The 22,551-nt window shown below is 36.3% G+C and overlaps 1 protein-coding gene across 1 annotated transcript; it reads right to left on the reverse strand.

The window, feature by feature from the left end:
* Positions 1-855: 855 nt before the first annotated feature.
* Positions 856-2,447, reverse strand: aln (allnighter). The gene is made up of 2 exons (XM_069062331.1): positions 2,028-2,447; positions 856-1,942 (listed from the first exon to the last, which is right to left on the reverse strand). The coding sequence occupies exons 1-2, from the start codon at positions 2,184-2,186 to the stop codon at positions 875-877; spliced, it is 1,227 nt and encodes a 408-aa protein (XP_068918432.1). The 5' UTR covers positions 2,187-2,447; the 3' UTR covers positions 856-874.
* Between the last annotated feature and the right edge of the window lie 20,104 nt (positions 2,448-22,551).

Here is a 22,551-nt window from a genome sequence, read left to right on the forward strand (position 1 = left end):
AAGGTTGTTATGATTCATAACATCCGTGGTTTGTTCAATAGTTTACCGGTTTCAGAATAATTAGAGAGAATTTATAACACTTATTTCCAAAAACTCGTTTTAAAATAGATTGAGTTGATCGCGTTTGCATGATATGTTCAGGTGTCATAGTTACATTTAGTTGTTTATACAGGGTGAGCAACAATAACTCTTTTAGTTGGCAATAAAAAAATTTACATTAAATTTTCAAGACTGTGAATTGTACCTATCTCGGTTTGTTTTATTGACACTATTGACAGCTGGTATACATTTCATATTTAAACGTCTTGGTTTTTGTATTCTTTTATTAATAAAATGAGTTTGAATGATAGTGTTGTAATACCCCAGTTTGAATTCAAATTGCCGCCGCCGAAACAAACACAAGAGGAACTATTTGGTTCTTTTGTTGTGCACTGTTGGTAGATTTGGATTGCTTACGGTTGGTACACGAAAGACGCGGTACTCGAATGGTACTCGAAACTCGATGTACGGTGGTGTTTGTTGAACATTCCAATGGACAAGGGCCTCGAAAGCCTTCACAAACTCATTATTATTATTATTTTCGACCGATATTTCTAACGAGATGAGGAGAGGAGAGTTATACATACTACACAATTACTTCTAATAAAGAGCAATCAAATTAATTTGTAATCGAGTTATCCATGAATTCGAAATCGTATGTTGTTACTTGAACTCCACGCTCCAATAAACACAACTTGAAACACAGGTTAGATCTCGACATATCAATCGCAAAAGACATACGGATTCAAATCCATGGATGACTCGATTACAAATTAATTTGATCGCTCGATATTTAAAAATGTAGAAGAATTTAACTGTAATCTAACTTTATTGATTAAAGAAAAAAGTCATCATTAACACTTTGTTCGATTTCGGTTAAAACATTAATAAGTCTTTTCTTAATTTCATTCTCCGGTGACGTTCGCGGTTTTCGATCTTCATTCTGCGGATTAGCACATTGTCTTAAAACTGAAGCCAACGCAGCAGGGGTATGTTGAGACATTAATAAACCAGGAACTATAACAGTGTTAGATAATCTCCATCCTAAGAATATTTTCTCACAAACAATTTGTAAATTGTTATTACTAACAGAACTCTCACATTTATTGTATTGTTTTAAACACTTAGATCTACAATCATAAAAATCACAATCTTCATCTTTATTACAATTGTGAGTATTCGAAACAATTTTGTTAATAACAGATCGCGGATAAACACCATCTAAGTCGATAAACTTTAATTTGTTTGTTCCCTTAACAACACCAAAATGTTCTAATTTTATATCACACAGGTGAAAGGGTTCCCGAAAACCAGTTTCAAGCTCATCTAAAAGTTCTAACATTTGCACGGATGTTTTCAGACGATTGGCCCAATCTTCTTTAGTGTCACTGACACTTAGTAATGATGAAACATCTTGTACAGGTTCAACATATTCAACAGCAAAATAAGGACCACAAGTTCCCAATAGTTGAGGAAAAATATCTTTGTCGGTGTAAATTGTTGACAACAAATACTCATTATCTTGCACCAATATCCAAAGATTATCCATTTCTTTTTGTCTTTTGCTAATGTCTGTTTCTTCGTAAGAAGGTTTTAATCGTGTCAAACGAACTGCCCCGTTATGAGCTAACGTTATATTTAATTTACTTTTAACTACTGCACGAATCGTGGATAGAAACTCTTTTTCTGTGGGATATTTTAAGGCGCCGTTATCAAACCAGTGCAAAGATCGTACATCACTAGATACAGATTTAAAAACCAATCGGGTATGATGCCATTCCGCACTAAACACAGCTTCTTTTGTTGTTCCAAACGTATGACATGTGATTGATCTGATATCATTGTTAGAACACATAGGAGCACAAAGTGATCCCATTGCTTTTCCTTGATTATAAAGCTTACACTAAAAAATATAAAAAGTACAATAAATAAGTACATACATACCTAAACCTACATATCTACATATAAAAGTAAGAACAAGTACTCACCATTCTATTTGCATGTTGCCAGGCTTGGAAATTTGTACAAAGTAAATTCCATTTAAATAATAAATATACAAAAGTGCAAGTTAAAATAATTATGGAATACACTGTATATCTATAAGTATAAAATAATCCTGGAAGTCTTTTTATTAGAATCATTGCCATTAAATAGGTCAGAACACGGTGAAAAAAGTGCTAATAAGAAACAATTTAAATTATATTTAATCATTAGTTAAATAGTTTTGAAGTAACACAATAACAATGAAGTGTAAACCACTATATCAAGGTGACTATATAGGTACGTGGTACATATTTGGATTAAAAGATTTTTGTAGGTGATTCTGCTCCTGCGCATTGGGAAAAGTTGTTTGGAGTCGCAGAACTGTATTGACGTATTCTAAGGGTTTGAATTCTTGAAATGATTCATTTTTAATTATAATCATATCGTTTACTTTTGCTACTCAAAAAGTATTTTTTAAGAATAGGTTTAAATATTCATAGGTATACAGTGCGTTCGTAAAGTTCGGAATAAATTCGATAAAATTGTAAGTATTAATTTCTGAGAAAAATCCTCGAAGAGGTAAACTTTGTTTTTAAAAACTGCATGTTGTACAGTACGTTATTTATGTTGACAGCTTGTCATATCCTAATAATGACGTCATCAATAATTTTTTTAAATGACAACCCCCACTTTTTTTATTTTTTTCTGGTAGACCTTCCTACTACTTAAACGACTAGTGAAAAACATTGATACCTTACATAACAATTTTTTTGAGAAAATGACTAATTTTACTTAAAAAAATTTAACTTAATTTTTAATGTAAAAATTGTAACCGACCTCAAACAAAAACAAACATGTAAGGTTAACAATAAAATTTAACGCAAATGTTGAAATTGCCTCCCGCCAACTATTTGGCAGTCCCCGACACTTTGTGCATTGCGCTCAATAATGTCAGCGCGAATTCTTTGTCGCAAATTTTCTACATTGTTTGGTCTATTAAAATAAACCTTCGACTGTAACTAAACCCATCGAAAAGAAAAATTACGTTAAAAATTAAATTAAATTTTTTGAGTAAAATTTGTCATTTTCTCAAAAAAATTGTTATGTAAGGTATCAATTTTTTTCATTGATCGTTTAGCTAGTACTCTCGTGTCAAAAATGGATTACTCCCTAGGATTTAGGGATATTCGTTACTAGGTTGCCATAAATTTGGTTAGGTTGGAGGCTATGTGGTTTCTGGTGACAAAGAAAAGATATTCCAAAAATGTAAGACAGCAAATTAATTGTAACAGTTGCAAATGACTAATTTCTCGCTAAGTGATAGGTGATTTTTCGTTTCACAATCAATTTTTGTTACCGGCTGCATATTTATTTGGATTTAATCTCTTAATTCAAAGTAACCAACCTTAGGCATTGAAAATAACTTTTGAAAATTCTAGTTACACACAACATGAAAAACGTTATTTCCCTAAAAGTTTCAATTCTAGGGAGTAATCCATTTTTGACACGAGAGTACGAAGGCGTACCAGAAAAATAAGAAAAAAATGGGGGTTGTGATTTAAAAAAATGATTGATGACGTTATTATTAGGAGATGACAAGCTGTCAACATAAGTAAAGTACTGATCAATATGCACTTTTTTAAAAGTTGACCGGTTCGAGAATTTTTCTCAGAAATTAATACTTACAGTTTTATCGAATTTATTCCGAACTTTACGAACGCACTGTATGTGTTATTATATAGTTATTTTTGTATTAAGTGCGCAAAATGAGTGTTTTTTTAATGGCGCTTGAGAATGTGAAATTTTTTGTCGAGACCGCAGGTCGAGACAAAAAAGACATTCGAAAGCGCCATTAAAACACGAATTGCGCACGAAAAAATATATTTTCTACTTACCTACATACCTATTATAAAATCTTTAGGTAATTGTTCACTTTAACTACTTCTGGAATTTTCGCGTTTTTTCTGGCTAGACAGCCTCACCGCTTCCTCCTAGATCGTGTCCCACCATTCAAACCTTGTGCAAATGTCTTTTTTTTCTCCCTTGTTGTGTTTCAAGGTCGCGTCAAGGTCGCGCCAAGTCTTAGTATAACTAAAGGGTAAGGAAATTTTTCATTTGCACAAGGTTTGACTGGTGGGAAACGATGTAGGAGGACGTCCTGAGGCTGTCTAGCCAGAAAAAACGCGAAAATTCCAGAAGTAGTTAAAGTGAACAATTACCAATCTTTAATACAGGGTTATTCTAAATGATTGTAGTCGAAGTAGGCCATGCCTATGTTATTATCAAATGCGAAATTAACTGAACACGTGATCAGATTGAACCAATCGAAGTTTCGAATTCAAGGTTAATCGCGCATTAAAATTAAATTCCAATTAAATATTTAATTCTCTTTCTATAAACTGGCCCCTAAGTAAGTTATGACTCACAGACTCAATACTAATCCTGACTACATGTATTGCGTTAAATAGGTACCTACATTTCTTAGGAGCGACACGGTTTTACAAGAAAAACACTTTTTTGTAAATTCAATTTCGATTTCCAATCAATAAGGTGCAGTTCGGTTTTGAGATTCGTACGATTTCCGTGTTTTGAACGCAAAGACAAAATTTTTCAAATTTCAAAGAAACCGACACGGTCCTCCTTTATGCAGCAGATGTATCACTTGCTATACCTTGGGATATGTGATTATTACAAGATGAAGCACCACCGCACCGCACCGTTCAGGTTATACATTTTTTAAACAATAGTTTTCATGACTGTTGAACAGGCCGTAACAATTCATTTTTATTGACAACAAGTTTATGTAAATCACAAAAATAACGTAAAGGAACTACAGGGTCATTATAAATTATTGTCCTATCACAGTTGGCGTTGAAAACCCATACAAATTTTGGATGTGCCCCCGGCCTCGCAACGTCAGACAAACTAGTAGACAGATTTCCACTACATGACCAACTGCATCAAAACGCTAGGCGCTTATTATGGCCGTCTCACTTGATGATTTTTCTATAAGAAAAATAGTTCTTGACATTTAAAAAAATCGTACGTACAGTAGAGACTTCAAGTGACGATTATTTGAACTAAAGGTCGAGGAAAACGAATGACAAACGTCTTTTTTTTCTGTTATTGGTTATGTCCATGTCAAATATTTATAAGTAAATAAATTAACTGCAAGTGTTAACTGCATGCAGTAGCAAAATAATAAAAATAGTAAAAGTATAAAATAAGAAACATACATACATTACCTATTATAATATATATAATAGGTAAGGTGTTCTGTCAATAGCTTTTAATTGTGATGTTAATATCTGGTGCGGCTTCCTCTTGCCTGCCAAGCGTCGTTGCAGGCTTCGAATAAGCCTTCGCAACCCATCTTGTGGAAAATTGACCTGTTCTTCAACTAAAGCCTATGCCAACCGTTCAGTTGTAATTAGAGGATTTGGACGTCCTCGAACACGTTTCCCTAATTGTTCCCAAACATGTTCGATTGGATTTATGTCTGCGCTGCATGCGGGTCAGTCCATTTTACGGATATTGTGATCATCAAGATAATCAGTGACAATGTGATTAATGTGCTGTCTGGCATTACCTTGCATAAAAACAAAATTTTGATCAACAACATTTGCTCTTGGGATCACTTGACGTTCTCAAATCTCATCAATGTACCTTCGAGCTGTTAGGCCACCATTGCGAAAAAAACAAGGTCCTTGCGAGTGTTTATTGTTATTCCACACCACACCATTATGGATCCACCACCAAAAGGGACGGTTTCATGCACTGTATTTGCGAGCATTAAATTTTGGTAGGCAATGTCATTTTGAAACTTCATCTCTTTGTCAAAAAACAAAAAGTTTCTCTGTGTAATTTTGTCTTGTCAACGTTCTTTCAAAAATAAATATAAATGTCAAAACACCACGCCAAAAACTAATTTATTTAATTTTTAAACAAATATTCTATTATGGCGCCAGTCTCTTATTTCAACAAAGTGAAAATAATTACCATGCTGGAGAGAGGATTTTCTGAAGTTAGGATAGCTGATCAGTTGGGGCTCGTAAGAAGTTCCGTCAATTTCATAAGTCGAAAATGGAGAGAAACGGGGTCGTTAGATAGAAAAGTAGGTTCCCGACGTCCTCGAGCCACAACAGAGCAAAATGACCGGGCACTGATTGAAGAAATTGAAAATAATCCTTTTACAACAGCCGTAGAGGCGCGAAACTTAACTAATTTTCCCGCTTCTGTCCACACCGCCCGTCGTCGCATAAGAGAGACAAGGTTAAAAAAATTTTCAGCTGCCACTAAAATACGACTTACACCTAGACATAAAGAGGCAAGACTGGCACAAAAATGATAATAGTGGTAGATTCTCGGTAAATATGTGGGCTTGGGTTTCCGCAAAGAGTCTTGGGGTCATCGTACACATTGAAGAACGCCTTACAAGTCACATTTATACCAGGATTTTGGAAGAAATTATGGTGCCTTCAGTAAGGGTTGTCTATCCGGAAGATAACTTTGTCTTCCAGCAAGATAACTGTCCGGTGCATACCGCTCACAGGGTCTCAGAATGGTTTCAAAACCATGGTATCAACGTTCTTGACTGGCCGAGTTTGAGCCCTGACTTAAACCCGATCGAAAATATGTGGGCTGCAGTAGTTAAAAGCATGAAAAGGCGCCGAGTGAGATTTGAAAACAAAGATCAACTCTTGACTGCAATTAGTGAGGCATGGCATGATTTACCCCGGCATTATTTTACAAATTTATGTCTGTCCATGCCCAACCGACTACTTAAAGTTTACGAGGCCAACGGAGAAATGACTAAATACTAATTTCATAGTTTTGATGTTGTTTGCGTTATAATAAATATTTGCTAAATTGTTACTTTAACTTATTTTCATGAGAATGCTCTTACAAGTGGCTCGAAGTTGACAGAAAACACTGACGTGAATGTCATAAACAAGACAGCTATTTGACATCCACACGTTCGTTTCACAAGAGAGCATCTTAGGCAATGACATTGACTACTAAAATTTTATGCGCGCTGTACCTTCGAGCTGTTAGGCCACCATTGCGAAGAAAAACAAGGTCCTTGCGAGTGTTTATTGTTATTCCACACCACACCATTATGGATTCACCACCAAAAGGGACGGTTTCATGCACTGTATTTGAAATGAAATGTTCTAAAGCCCTCCTCCAGACTCTTACACCTTCACCATTACCTGACAGAACAAACTTGGACTCATCACTGAACATGACAGGAGTCCAATGACGAAGTTGCCAGTTTAAGTGTTCTCTTTCAAATTCAAATTTCCTTTAACGATGTTCTCTGGTCAATTTGGGCAATTTTGCAGAACGTCTTGCTCTCAATTCAGCCTCTCTTAACCTATTGCAGACTGTTTGGTCGCTAATTCTTGTTCCTCTTGTCCTCACTAGATGTTTTTGCAGGTTCATTTACTAGGTTGCCATAAATTTGGTTAGGTTGGAGGCTATGTGGTTTTTGGTGACAAACAAAAGAAATCGTAACCGTAAGGCAACGAATTCGTTGTAGCAGTTGCATATGGCTCTATTTCTCGCTAAATGTTTTTTCGTTATACAATCAATTTTGGTTTCTGGCGGCGTATTTAGTTGGGCTTAATCTCTCAATTCATAGTAACCAACCTTAGGCATTCAAAATTACTTTTGAAAATTCTAGTTACACACAACATGAAAAACGTTATTTCCCTAAAAGTTCGAATTCTAGGGAGTAATTTATTTTTGACACGAGAGTATATTATACCATTCACGATTGTTTCAAATTCGGACTATCTATGAAAATCTGACATTTTAGTTGGCAGTATTGTGATTTGTCATAATCACCGCCGTCTTGATGATTGACATATTTCACTATACATCTGCCTGGGCGAAGCTTTAGTGCCTGTGATCTCCACGGCGCCACTTTAGGGGGGAATGTCACTAAATAATCATAACCTCATAAACAAAAGTTATGAATTTAGTGAAGTTGTCAAAATGCAGTGTCAAAGACTCAAAGAGTGTCGCAGTTTAAAAGCAGCATTAATAACAACAATTTTATTAATTTTGTTGATGCTAGTTCTGTGTGGTGTTTCTGGTTTTTAGCATTTTGCTGTTAGTGTTTATGAACTGGCTTTTTCATCATATTAGAACCGATATTGCGGTAAATGCAGCAACAACAAATTCCTATTTCTAGATTAATATTAAAATTATAATCTCAATCTTGGATTTGCAGTACCTACATTGTTTCCTAAGCGGGTCATTTCAGATAAAGATGGGCTCACAACAAAACAATTACCTATACATATTTGCTTAATTAATCCGTGCCATTCTTGGTGGAAATCAGTGGAAAGGATATTTTACGTTTTGTACAGTTTTGAATATAATATCATTTTGGGCAAATTATTATTCTATGAATTTGCACTCGCCACTGACCGAGATATTTTCAAAAAACGCGGCGCCGAAACTTTGTCCCTCCCGCACAACCGAACCAGTGCGCAACATTTTACTTTTGCCATTTAGAATATCCAAACTGTAATTACTAATTACAATTAAAGTAATGTATCATTTATCACTGGACAACTACGCATGACTGCATGCATCATGCAGATACATGTGTGTGGACTGCATGTCAAAATTGTCACGATGCACATGACGATGTGATAGCATGAAAGTTAGTTGCTAACAGCAACCCCCGAAATCAACCCTAAACGTCAGAATCATGAGAACATAGGATTTTTCGGTCTACGCCCAGGCCGCTATAGACACTCTGACTATCTAGCAGGTCGTGGTCATAATACATCTATTTTAGGTTATAATTCAACCGAACACTGCTCCCAGGTTGTTACATTTTTTAAATAATTGAACGCATTAGGAACAATAATCGTAAATTTTAGAAAAGATCAAAAATGATGTAAAGTTAGAATTGTCAGTTAATTATTCTGACAATAATGAAGTTTCTAATAATTTAGTTGAAAATTCTGTTGAACCGCAAAGTTTACCAAATCATAATGACTCTTTCTGTTGTCAAAATAATTCAACACCAAACAACACGATACAAAACGACATAAATAATTTTGACTTGAGTTATAATGATATACATGTTATTAATCAAAATTTTTACTACCATCAAAATTTTAAAGAACAAATTGAAGATGAATTTAATAGAACTCTGAACGAATTTGAACATATAGAACCATTTAATAGACCACTATTACCTAAACAACAAAGCTCCAAAAAATTCTTTGCAATTGTTTTGGGCCTAATGGGGGCTCCAGGAATTGCTCGGAACCAAATGGGGCTCCTGGGTTTGCTCAGCCTAATGGAGGCTTCACTGGTTTGACTGTAGGCGCGCGTGAACTGACACCGTATCGTTTTGTGTAAAACGTTTATTTACATTTATACAATTCTTTGGACCGTACGACCGTACTCGAGATGTTGGGTAAGAATGACTTCTGACTTGTGACTCTGACTGTTCTACCCTGAGTCCATCTCGGTACTGTCGTCTCAAATCTCTGTCTTCACCCACGCAGGGGTGGTTCTCGGTTCTGAAAGGAGGGGGGTGGCTCTACGCCCCGACATCCTGCCCCCGATTGAAACAATCGTTTCAATGAACAAGATTATACGAGCTATTAAATTACAAAAAATCATAACTACGAACTACGTATCTACATTTTATCATTTTACGAATACAAATTTCAACAAACCTAATATGTGACCTTAAATTAATTCAATTGATTAATTATCCTTAACTAATGAGTAATGACAGTCTTTTCTGATACAAATTGCGCCACTTCACTGCACAAAATTGCCCATGAAACATATCCCCACTGCACTAATCGTCGATGGGGAGTACGCACAGATTTCTGACGGCTCGTTTCGTGGTGCCTGAGTCCGTCTTCACCGTGGCCACGCGGATGATGTTGTCGGCGCCTGGGTGGACGGCTGTGACGCGACCAAGTTTCCAGGTGAGCGGGGGTGTGGCCTCCTTCAGAACTACCAGATCGCCTTCTTTGATTGCTGCGCTGGAATTGCCCTTCTGCCATTTTGGCCGCTCTTGCAGCTGGCCGACGTACTCCTTGGACCAGCGGTTCCAGAAGTGCTGTCTCATCTGCTCTAGGTGCTGCCATCGCGTCAAGCGGTTCTGGGGAACGTCGACGATTTGATGCTCCAGTGGGGATGTCATCGCCGTGCCAATCAGGAAGTGTCCGGGTGTTAAGACGTTTAAATCGCTCGGATCTTCAGTCAGCGGGCACAAGGGTCGCGAATTGAGGCAAGCTTCAATACCTGTCAACAATGTGCACATTTCCCCATATGTTAACGAGGTTTGGCCAATTACGCGTTTGATATGCCCCTTTACTGCTTTAATTCCGGCTTCCCAAAGACCTCCGAAATGAGGTGACCGGGCGGGTATGAAATGCCAATTGATATTAAACTCCGCTAGGTGTCTTAACACGATGTTGCCGAATTCGTCAGCCAAAAACACGTCACGTAGTTCCCGTTGAGCTCCAACAAAATTGGTGGCGTTGTCGGAGTAGATATTCGCTACCATTCCTCTACGCGCGATAAATCGTTTTAGGCCGTTCAAAAAATTCGCCGCGGTCAAATCGCTGACCAGTTCTAAGTGAATCGCCTTCGTTGAAAAGCATACGAACAGACATATGTAAGCTTTGGTAGTTTTTTTACTACGAATCCCGCCGATTTTCAAGAATATGGGACCGCCAAAATCAACGCCACAGTTAGTGAACGGCCTGCTCGCTTTAACTCGGTGCGATGGTAGATTGCCCATAATCGGGTTATTGTCGTGCGGTTTTGTTCTGAAACATGGGATGCACCTGTGCACGACTTTACGAATTTCACTGCGGCCATCTAACGGCCAGAATTTTTCGCGTACCGCCGCTAGTGTGGCCGTTGGTCCAGCATGTAGTTGATCGCGATGTGTGTTTTCAAGTATCAGTCGGGTTACGTGACCCTTTGGCAAAACAATGGGATTGTGAATTGGACAATCGTCCTCCCACTCTTATCATCCCCGAATTGTCAATGAATGGGTTTAACAGCTTTAATTTACTCTTCGAGTTTACCTGTCTACCTGCTTTTAGGTCCCGTATTTCGTGTTCGAAATTCGCCTTTTGCACCAGGAGTATTATTTTCTCTTCCGCGTTTTGCAGTTCCGCTGTCGATGGATGATTATAACCGTTTTTTGTTATTCTCTTTTTGCAAAGATCGGCAAATCGAAGACATAAAGCTATTATCCGTCGTAGTTTCCGAAATGTGGAAAATTGATTGATAACCCAAAGATTTGGGTGACCATCATCCGTCCCGGTGACCGTAAAGGTTACTATAGTTCTCCCAGAGCTGCAGCGGTTTTATGGCAGGGTACCATTGTATAAACGTTAACAACACCGACAATAGGTTTAAACCGCAAGTACAACCCCTAATCGTAAATTCGTCCAAGTACTACCCTGTAAACTGACAGGTATAGAACGAAAATGATGATTGACAGGGGTCTGTTTATGTCGCGTATCGGCATCTCAACAGGCGTAATAATTACTATTGCCCTGCCATAAAACCGCTGGAGCTCTGGGAAAACTATACCTGTCGTAATTCCGGTACTTCGTCCGTGATTTGTTGTGCCGTCTGTGAGGGCCAACCATCTGGGTTTTGCGACAGCCAGTGCGGTCCCGTGAACCATAAATTATTTATCAATAATTCGGAGGGAGAGACTCCGCGCGATATGATGTCTGCTGGGTTATCCGCCGAGTTTACGTGCTTCCAATTTTGTATGTTCGACAGATTTAGAATTTCGCTCACTCTATTCGCAACAAAGGTTTTAAAACTACCGGGAGATCCTGTCAGCCACGCGAGTACTATCGTAGAATCTGTCCAGTAGTGAACCGTATCAGCTTTGATTTTTATTATATCTTGTATGTTTGATATTAACCTTGCTAATAGGACAGCTGCGGCTAATTCCAAACGCGGTATGGAAATAGTTTTTTCTCCCTACCGGTTAGAAATGTAGGCTGTGGATACCTCATTTGAGGTGAGAAAATTCAACTTTCTCGCTAAGGTAAGAAAGTTAATCATAAAATGTTTATGGTAAAACTGTACCAAAATACAAATGTCAAAAGTGTCAAAAGTGAAATAAGTTATTGATAAATGAAAGCCAATTCAACGAAGTAAGTTGGTAGGTCAATCATATAATCTGGAAAATAAACAGATAAGCTAGGTAGGTAGATTACTTTACCCTGTTTATATCAAATTTTCGAACAAACCTCAAATCTTCAAATGCGATGACAAGTTAATTAAACAAATAACACAGCCTACTATTCAATTCTCAAAATTTTCGTTTTAATCACGAATATAACCATCTTTTTTGACTTTTTTCAACAAAGTTGTGCCGGTAGGGAAAAAAATTGTATTCAAACCTTGTTAAGAAAGTGTCCTTGCAGACCTTAGGCACTTACAAACCTCGTCTACGACTCGGTTTATAATCTTTGCCTGCGGTCTGCAAGAAACCACTTTCTTACCTTGGTTTGAAATATACTATTAACGGTGCTACCCGCGACTTCGCACATAACAATTTTACGGATATTTTTCCGTTTGCATCAATTACCCTTACGTATACGCAGCATCCATATGCAACTTCGGATGCATCTGAAAACCCGTGAATTTCGAGTGATTTATACGGATAACTTTCAATGACTTTCCTCGGTATTCTCATTTGGTTTAGCAAGTGTAATTGATTCAGAATTATGGTCCAGCTGGTTTTGAGGTCCTCAGGTAGTTCTTCGTCCCAACCGATTTCCCGTTTCCATAACTCTTGCATAATGAGCTTTGCTTTTACGATGACCGGACCGATTATTTGTAAGGGGTCGTAAATTTTTACAATCGCCGACAAAACCTTGCGCTTGGTAAATATTGATTGAGGATTTTCGCTTTTGACTTCGTATCTTAGGTTATCGTCACGACAATTCCACCATAACCCTAAAATTTTTGTGTCGCCGTTTTTATCAAAGTTTATTAAATGCGAATCAGCGTTATTTAGGTCCGGCAGAAGTTGGTCGTGGTTCGCCGCGAATTTCCTAAGTTCGAATCCGCCGCTCGCTAATAACCTTGTTAGTTGTTCGCGTATTTGATTGGTTTCTTCTATGCTGTTAGCGCCGGTTAATGCGTCGTCCATAAAGAAACCGTTTAATAGGGCCGGGTAAGCTGCAGGGTATTTATCTTTTTCTTCTTCTGCGAGTTGTTGTAAGCAACGTATCGCGAGAAAAGGTGCGCAATTTAACCCGTAAGTAACCGTTGCCAGTTGATATTCTCGAATCGGTATATCTGGACTTTCTCTCCACAAAATGGTTTGATATTTCTGATGTTGATCCGCGACAATTATCTGCCGGTACATCTTGTTGATATTCGCCGTGAAAACGTACTGGTGCGTCCGAAACCGAATGATGATATCAAACAAGTCGTTTTGTAGTTTTGGACCGACCATAACCGCGTCATTTAGACTAACACCTGTGGTCGTTTTCGCGGAGGCGTCGAAAACTACCCTCAGCTTTGTGGTGGTGCTCGTTTCCTTCGTGACCGCGTGATGCGGAAGAAACACCCGTTCGTTAACGTTCATTTGAGTTGGTGGTACTAGCTCCATATGATTGAGTCGGATGTACTCCTTAATAAATTCCGTGTAATCACGCTTCAACGCTGGGTCTTTTCGGAACTTATTTTCCAATGATAAAAAACGTTTTATGGCCATCTCTTTTGAGACGCCGATATTGGGGCCATTTAGCTTGAATGGTATTTCGACCGTAAATCTACCCTCAGCATTTCGAGAACACGTGTTTTTGAAATGGGTTTCGCACTCGATGTCCTCCTTTTTTACAATTACGACCCTTTTGTTCGTTGGATATTCGTCCACGTCCCAAAATTTTGAAAGTTGTTTATTGATGGAGTTCAATGACACGTTACAAAGAGTCCCGTAAGATGGTTTACGACCTGCAACCATATCGCCCCCAACAACCCACCCCAGGATCGTTTCTTGCAGATGTGGGTTGTTTCGAGTGGCCTTGATTTGGCCGACACGCCAGAAAATACTGGACCCCAATAAAACGTCTATTTTTCTGGACACATTGAATTCTGGGTCCGCCAGATTTATGTTACCCGGAATTTGCCGTGACTCGAACTCAAAGGAAGATAACGGTAATTCTTCCGTAATTTTATTTAACACCAAACAATCGATGTGAGCATTGAATGGGTTATGTAGCGATTTGAAATGAATTTGCGCTAACTGCCGTGCACAACCCTGCAACCCTTCTACCGTCGTTATCGGCCAGTTAACCGGCTTCGTTCCGATCCCTAACCTTTTGACCGTTTCCTCACTGATGAAGTTAGACTGGGAGCCTGGGTCTAATAGCCCACGGCATCGCTGCCAGTTGCCCTGACTATCGCGAATTAAAATCTCCGCCGTTGCGAGTAGATTTTGTTTGGCTTTTCCGAATGATGAGTAAGTAACAACTGAAGTCTGCACGTTATTTTCTACATGCAAAAGAGAATTATGTTTCTCCTTGCAGTACCGACATGCTCGCGATTTGCATTGTGAGGCTTCGTGGCCTTTTCGGAAGCAGTTTTCGCAGACCTTCCATTCTTTGACCTGTGTGACCCGCTGCGCGATAACTAAATTCAAAAATTGAGGACATTGGTACAGTCCGTGCGCCTCTTTGCACATGTAGCACTGTATTTGTTTGTTTGTGCTAGCGTTGCACAGCGTCCTGTCCTTGCTGAAATGGTTCGCGGAGGTCTTGTTATTTGATTTGGGTGTCGCGTTGTTGGTTTTTGCGCTCTGTTGCTCTGCGACGCTGAGCGATTCCAAAGTTACGCATTTTTTCTGCAAAAAGGATTTTAACGTCTCAACAGTCGGTGGATCCGGACCCAATTGAGCTTCCCATTCGCGCTTTGTGAAAAAGTCCATTTTCTGACTTATGATAGGTACTAATAAACCCGACCAATGTTCCGTGGGTTGCCCTAGATTCGTCAACGCTGCGAGGTTGATGTTGAAATCGTCAACTAATTTTCTCAGCGACTGATACGAGTTTTTCACCAGCGGAGGCAGGTTTATTATGGCGTACTCGTGTTCTTGTATTATGAGGCGTTTGTTTTCAAATTCTTCTAAGGTAGTGGAATTTCTCGATACTCGTGTACAGATTGCTATCATGTATCAACGCCGTGAATGTGTCGCGAAATGACAACCAATCCCGATAATTACCACTGAATGTGGGTAATTCTAGTATGGGCAATCTAACATTGCTGTTACCGGTACCATGGCTTGATACCGATGGGGTGAAGCCCGTCGCGTTAGCGATAGTCGCGGCTTCATTAACGGTGGCGGTTTCTATTTTCTCTAAAATGGTGGATTCAATGTTGTAGTACGCGTTCTCAAAATCGGCGCGCTCGTTGCCTTGTAAGGCCGTTTCGTCGAGTACTTCGATTTGTAATTGAACCGCGTCAAATTCTTTGAACGCCTCCCGTAAATTCACGAGACGTGTCTTTAGCTGAAAAATGTTACCGTCGCCGAAATCCCTTACGAAGTTAGATACACGCGTGACGGCGCTCTTGATCGTACCGCGACGTATTCTAAGTGATTTCAATTCTTGCTCGTTAGTCATGTTTTTAGGAAATGTACACACTAATCAACAGATAAAAAAGGCATGCACTCTACCTTTGCCTCTGTCGCTGTGGCTTCCTCGATGTCGATACGATCCGACTCGAAGGACCAATGTTTGGGGCCTAATGGGGGCTCCAGGAATTGCTCGGAAACAAATGGGGCTCCTGGGTTTGCTCAGCCTAATGGAGGCTTCACTGGTTTGACTGTAGGCGCGCGTGAACTGACACACCGTATCGTTTTGTGTAAAACGTTTATTTACATTTATACAATTCTTTGGACCGTACGACCGTACTCGAGATGTTGGGTAAGAATGACTTCTGACTTGTGACTCTGACTGTTCTACCCTGAGTCCATCTCGGTACTGTCGTCTCAAATCTCTGTCTTCACCCACGCAGGGGTGGTTCTCGGTTCTGAAAGGAGGGGGGTGGCTCTACGCCCCGACAGCAATGATTGAAATTTTAAATCAATTAATTTTACCTAAATTTGTAAATAACACGACAAGTTTTAAAAAATTACACAGTATTATATATAGTGGAGCTTTAACAATTATCAGATTAAATGGTTCAAAAGAAATTGACCAGACAAATAATATAAAAGCTAAAGAATTACCAAAATGGGAACGAAGACTAAATAAACGCATTAACAATATCAGACGAGATTTAGGTAGAATAACTCAATATTTAAAGGGTATAAATTCTAATCATCTAAATAACTGTATTCAATCGATTTTAAATAAAAACAGAATACATTGTTTAAAATATAACGAATATAATGAAACATTAATAGAAATTAAAGACACTTTATTACAAAAATTGAATATTTATTCTAAACGATTAAAAAGATATAAAAATAATAAACAACGGAAATTTGAAAACAAACTATTTAGAAATAATGAGAAGTTGTTTTACAAAAATTTAGCAGATAATAAAACTCAAAATAATAATGGTATACCAAATATAAATGAAATTAAAGAATTCTGGTCAAACATATGGTCAAATGAAGTTCAATTTAATAATCAGGCAGAATGGATTCCTAATTTAGAAAATGAGATACCAGATAGTAATTAATAATCCACATCATATTCAAATTAGCCTTGAAATTTTAGTTAAAAATATTAATAGTTCACATAACTGGAAATCCCCTGGAGGTGACCAAATTCATAACTTTTGGTTAAAAAAATTTACTTGTGCTTACTTGATCACTTTAACGGATTTATTAGGGAACCTAACACATTTCCAGAGTTTTTGGCCCATGGTATAACATATCTGAAACCAAAAGATTCCGATACTAAAAATCCATCAAAATATAGGCCAATCACATGTCTACCTACAATTTATAAAATTATGACATCTTGCATTAAAGTAATAATTTACGACCATTGTCAAAAATTAAATATAATTAATGAAGAACAAAAAGGTTGTGTTAAGGAGTGTTTTGGTTGCAAAGAACAACTGATAATAGATACGGTAATAATGGAACAAGCTAGAAAAAATAATAGAAATATTTATACCGCATTCATAGACTACAAAAAAGCCTATGATTCAGTACCACATTCATGGTTAATTAAAATTCTTAAAATTTATAAAATTAATTTGGATTTGATTAACTTTTTATCACATGTAATGACATTTTGGAGAACTACTTTAAATTTATCAATAAACAATACTAAATTAAAATCCGAGCCTATTCAAATTAAACGGGGAATTTATCAAGGAGATTCTTTAAGTCCTTTATGGTTTTGTCTAGCCATTAATCCTTTGACAAATCTATTAAATAGCACTGGATACGGTTTTAATATTAGACATAATAATACCACACTATCAAAATTAAATCACCTTCCTTATATGGATGACATAAAACTTTATGCATCTAAAAAGAATCACATTTTATCTTTATTAACAATAACTGAAAATTTCTCAAATGATATTAGCATGAGTTTTGGTATTGATAAGTGTAAAACGCAATCAATATGTCGCGGTCATTACGAAAATTTAGAATATATAACTAAAGAAGGAGAAATCATTAAAAATTTAAATAAAGGAGAATTTTATAAATATTTAGGTATTAATCAATAAAATCATATTCAACATTCAATTATAAAAGAAAATTTAGAAATAAAATTTTATTTAAGAATTAAATCTATTTTAAAATCAAAATTAAACGGTAATAATTTAATTAAAGCAGTTAATACATATGCTGTTCCATTGTTGACCTATTCTTTTGGTATTATAAAATGGTCCAAAACTAATTTACGGAATATAAATATTCAAACTAGAGTTCTCTTTACAAAATTTTGTAAACATCACCCTAAATCTGCTATTGAAAGATTTAATTTACCACGCGAAAATGGTGGTAGGGGTTTTTCAAATCTAGAAATTCTACAACATAATCAAATTGCTTCACTAAAAAATTATTTTCTCAATAGAGCTCGTGATAACACTTTTTTTAATGCTTTGGTTTCAGCGGATAAAGGTTACACACCTTTAAATTTAAGTGATAATATAATTTCAGATATTGTTGAGCCAAATATACCTGACACTATAGCAAATATAAAACAAAAGTCTTTACATGGGAGATATTTTAAAGAGCTAGAACAGCCAGAAATTAATATTCAAGCTTCTCATGCATGGCTTAAAAAATCAAATATTCATCCTGAGACTGAGGGTTTTATATTTGCAATACAAGATCGTGTTATAAATACAAGAAATTATAAAAAACACATATGCGGTTTACAATCGATCATTGATAAATGTAGGATTTGCGGAACTGAAGGGGAAACCATTGAACATATCATTTCTTCTTGCACCGTTTTGGCTCAAAGCGAATATAAAAAACGTCATGATATATTCGCAAAAATTATACACATGAATTTAGCAGTTAAATTCAATTTATTAAAGGATACACAACCACATTACATTTATAAACCAGAAAGTTGTTTAGAAAATGACAATTACAAATTATATTTTGATCGGACAGTTTTAACTGACATTCACATTCAGCATAACAGACCAGACATTATTATTTTAAATAAACAACAAAAGCAAGCATATCTTTTAGATATAGCTGTTCCAAATTCACACAATATAACACAGACATATAATACAAAAATTAATAGTTCACATAATTGGAAATCCCCTGGAGGTGACCAAATTCATAACTTTTGGTTAAAAAAATTTACTTGTATTCATAAATGCTTACTTGATCACTTTAACGGATTTATTAGGGAACCTAACACATTTCCAGAGTTTTTGGCCCATGGTATAACATATCTGAAACCAAAAGATTCCGATACTAAGAATCCATCAAAATATAGGCCAATCACATGTCTACCTACAATTTATAAAATGATGACATCTTGCATTAAAGTAATAATTTACGACCATTGTCAAAAATTAAATATACTTAATGAAGAACAAAAAGGTTGTGTTAAAGAGTGTTTTGGTTGTAAAGAGCAACTCATAATAGATACGGTAATAATGGAACAAGCTAGAAAAAATAATAGAAATATTTATACCGCATTCATAGACTACAAAAAAGCCTATGATTCAGTACCACATTCATGGTTAATTAAAATTCTTAAAATTTATAAAATTAATTTGGATTTGATTAACTTTTTATCTCATGTTATGACATTTTGGAGAACTACTTTAAATTTATCAATAAACAATACTAAATTAAAATCCGAGCCTATTCAAATTAAACGGGGAATTTATCAAGGAGATTCTTTAAGTCCTTTATGGTTTTGTCTAGCCATTAATCCTTTGACAAATCTATTAAATAGCACTGGATATGGTTTCAATATTAGAGTTAATAATACCACACTATCCAAATTAAATCACCTTCTTTATATGGATGACATAAAACTTTATGCATCAAAAAAGAATCACATTTTATCTTTACTAACAATAACTGAAAATTTCTCAAATGATATTGGGATGAGTTTTGGTATTGATAAGTGTAAAATGCAATCAATATGTCGCGGTCATTACGAACATTTAGAATATATAACTCAAGAAGGAGAAATCATTAAAAATTTAAATAAAGGAGAATTTTATAAATATTTAGGTATTAATCAATCAAATCATATTCAACACTCAATTATAAAAGAAAATTTAGAAAAGCAATTTTATTTAAGAATTAAATCTATTTTAAAATCAAAATTAAACGGTAATAATTTAATTAAAGCAGTTAATACATATGCTGTTCCATTACTGACCTATTCTTTCGGTGTTATAAAATGGTCCAAAACTAATTTACAGAACATAAACATTAAAACTAGAGTTCTTTTTACCAAATTTAGTAAACACCATCCTAAATCTGCTATTGAAAGATTTAATTTACCACGCGAAAACGGTGGAAGGGGTTTTTCAAATCTAGAAATACTGCTAAAAAATCAAATTGCTTCACTAAAAAATTATTTCCTCAATAGAGCTCGTGATAACACCTTTTTCAATGCTTTGGTTTCAGCCGATAAAGGCTACACACCTTTAAATTTAAGTGATAATATAATTTCAGACATTGTTAAGCCAAATATACCTGACACAATAGCAAATATAAAACAGAAGTCTTTACATGGGAGATACTTTAAAGAACTGGAACAACCAGAAGTTAATATTCAGGCCTCTCATGCATGGCTTAAGAAATCAAATATTCACCCTGAGACGGAGGGTTTTATATTTGCAATACAAGATCGTATTATAAATACAAGAAATTATAAAAAACACATATGCGGTTTACAATCGATAATTGATAAATGTAGGATTTGCGGAACTGAAGGGGAAACAATTGAACACATTATTTCTTCTTGCACCGTTTTGGCTCAAAGCGAATATAAAAAACGACACGATATATTCGCTAAAATTATACACATGAATTTAGCTGTTAAATTCAATTTATTAAAGAATACACAACCACATTATAGTTATACACCAGAAAGTTGTTTGGAAAATGACAGTTACAAGTTATATTTTGATAGAACAATTTTAACTGACATTCATATTAAGCATAACAGACCAGACATTATAATTTTAAATAAACAACAAAAGCAAGCATATCTTTTAGATATAGCTGTTCCAAATTCACATAATATAACACAGACATATAACACAAAAATTAATAAATATTTAGAGCTGTCCGTTGCTATGAGAAATCTTTGGTGTTTAGAAAAAATTTCGATTTTACCACTTGTAATTTCAGCAACGGGAATAGTACCGCAATCTCTTTTTAAAAATTTAAAAATTCTGGATTTAGATAACACATTGGTAGTTGAAATTCAAAAAGGTATATTATTATACTCATGTCACATCGTGAGGAAGTTCCTTAACATTGACACAGAACATAATACACAACAAAGTCATAATGCGGAGGCGAGACGCCGGTAATTATGTTGATAAGCACTGCACTATTACTTGATAGTAATATCCGTAATAGTGTATGTACTCCGGCAAAATTGCCGTGCCGCCGGGTGGAGGTGGGATAGTTTTTTTTTTTTTAGAACTCTCCGTTGCTATGAGAAATCTTTGGTGTTTAGAAAAAATTTCGATTTTACCATTTATAATTTCAGCAACAGGAATAGTACCCCAATCTCTTTAAAAATTTAAAAATTTTGGACTTAGAGAACACATTGGTGGTTGAAATTCAAAAAGGTATATTATTATACTCATGTCACATCGTGAGAAAATTCCTTAACATTGACACAGAACATAAAACACAAAAAAGTCAAAATGCGGAGGCGAGACGCCGGTAATTATGTTGATAAGCACTGCACTATTACTTGATAGTATTATCCGTAATAGTGTATGTACTCCGGCAAAATTGCCGTGCCGCCGGGTGGAGGTGGGATACGAAAATTGAAATGAAACATACATATTTGTAGGGCAGTTCTGGGTAAATTCTTATTAACTAAATTAATGACGGAATTGACAACAATGCGTCATATGCGTCATATGACAGGACCTGACGCCAATCTAACAAAAAAATATCTTGGCCTGCTGCGTGTTTAAAACAATCGTAACGGCTTATACAGGGTGTTAGGGAATGGTCTCCCGAGAATTTCAGGGTGAGTTTATCAGGGAAAATGTGGTCGAAAACCTTTATACCGTTTTTGGATAAACTGAACCGTTTTCTGAAAATGTTCTGAAAATGAAATTGTTCCTTGCTGTTTTGGGACTGCTGAAATATTGCTTTGTGCACGAAAAAATCTTGTATGTTTCGATTTAAAAATGATTGCTTGGTGACGATTCGAAATTTACTACTGTCAAAGTCTACACTTCACTCAACCAATAATCATTACAATTGTTTATAATGCCCGAATACTCCATCGAGGAGTATGCAGATATGCATTTTGTGTATGGGGAATGTAGCGGAAATGCCAATGCTGCTGTCCGAAGGTATGAGGAACGTTTTCCTCAGCGGAGAGTCCCAGACAGTAAAACCATTCTTAGTGTAGCACAACGTTTGCGTACAACCGGTTCTGTGTTACCCAAAAATCAAGACGTAGGTAGAGGACGGAATGCAGGAATGGTGAATATGGAAGAGGAAATTTTGCATCGAGTTGATGAAGATTCCTGAATAAGTACCAGACAAATTGCTAGGGAATTTGGAGTTAGTCATTGGACGGTGTGGAGAACTTTGAAGGAATCTCTTCTTTATCCGTATCATTTCCAACGAGTTCAAAGCCTAAGCGCACATGACTTTCCTCAAAGGCAAAGATTTTGCGAATGCTTATTGCAAAAGTTTAACCAAGATCCTTTATTCCATAACCAAATTCTTATGACTGATGAATGCTGCTTTACGAGGGACGGTATTCAAAATTTTCACAATACTCACCATCGGGTCGACGTCAATCCTCACGTCATTCACCAAGGCCGTTT

This window comes from Tenebrio molitor, chromosome 1, assembly GCF_963966145.1.
Source record: "Tenebrio molitor chromosome 1, icTenMoli1.1, whole genome shotgun sequence".
Classification (NCBI taxonomy): domain Eukaryota; kingdom Metazoa; phylum Arthropoda; class Insecta; order Coleoptera; family Tenebrionidae; genus Tenebrio; species Tenebrio molitor.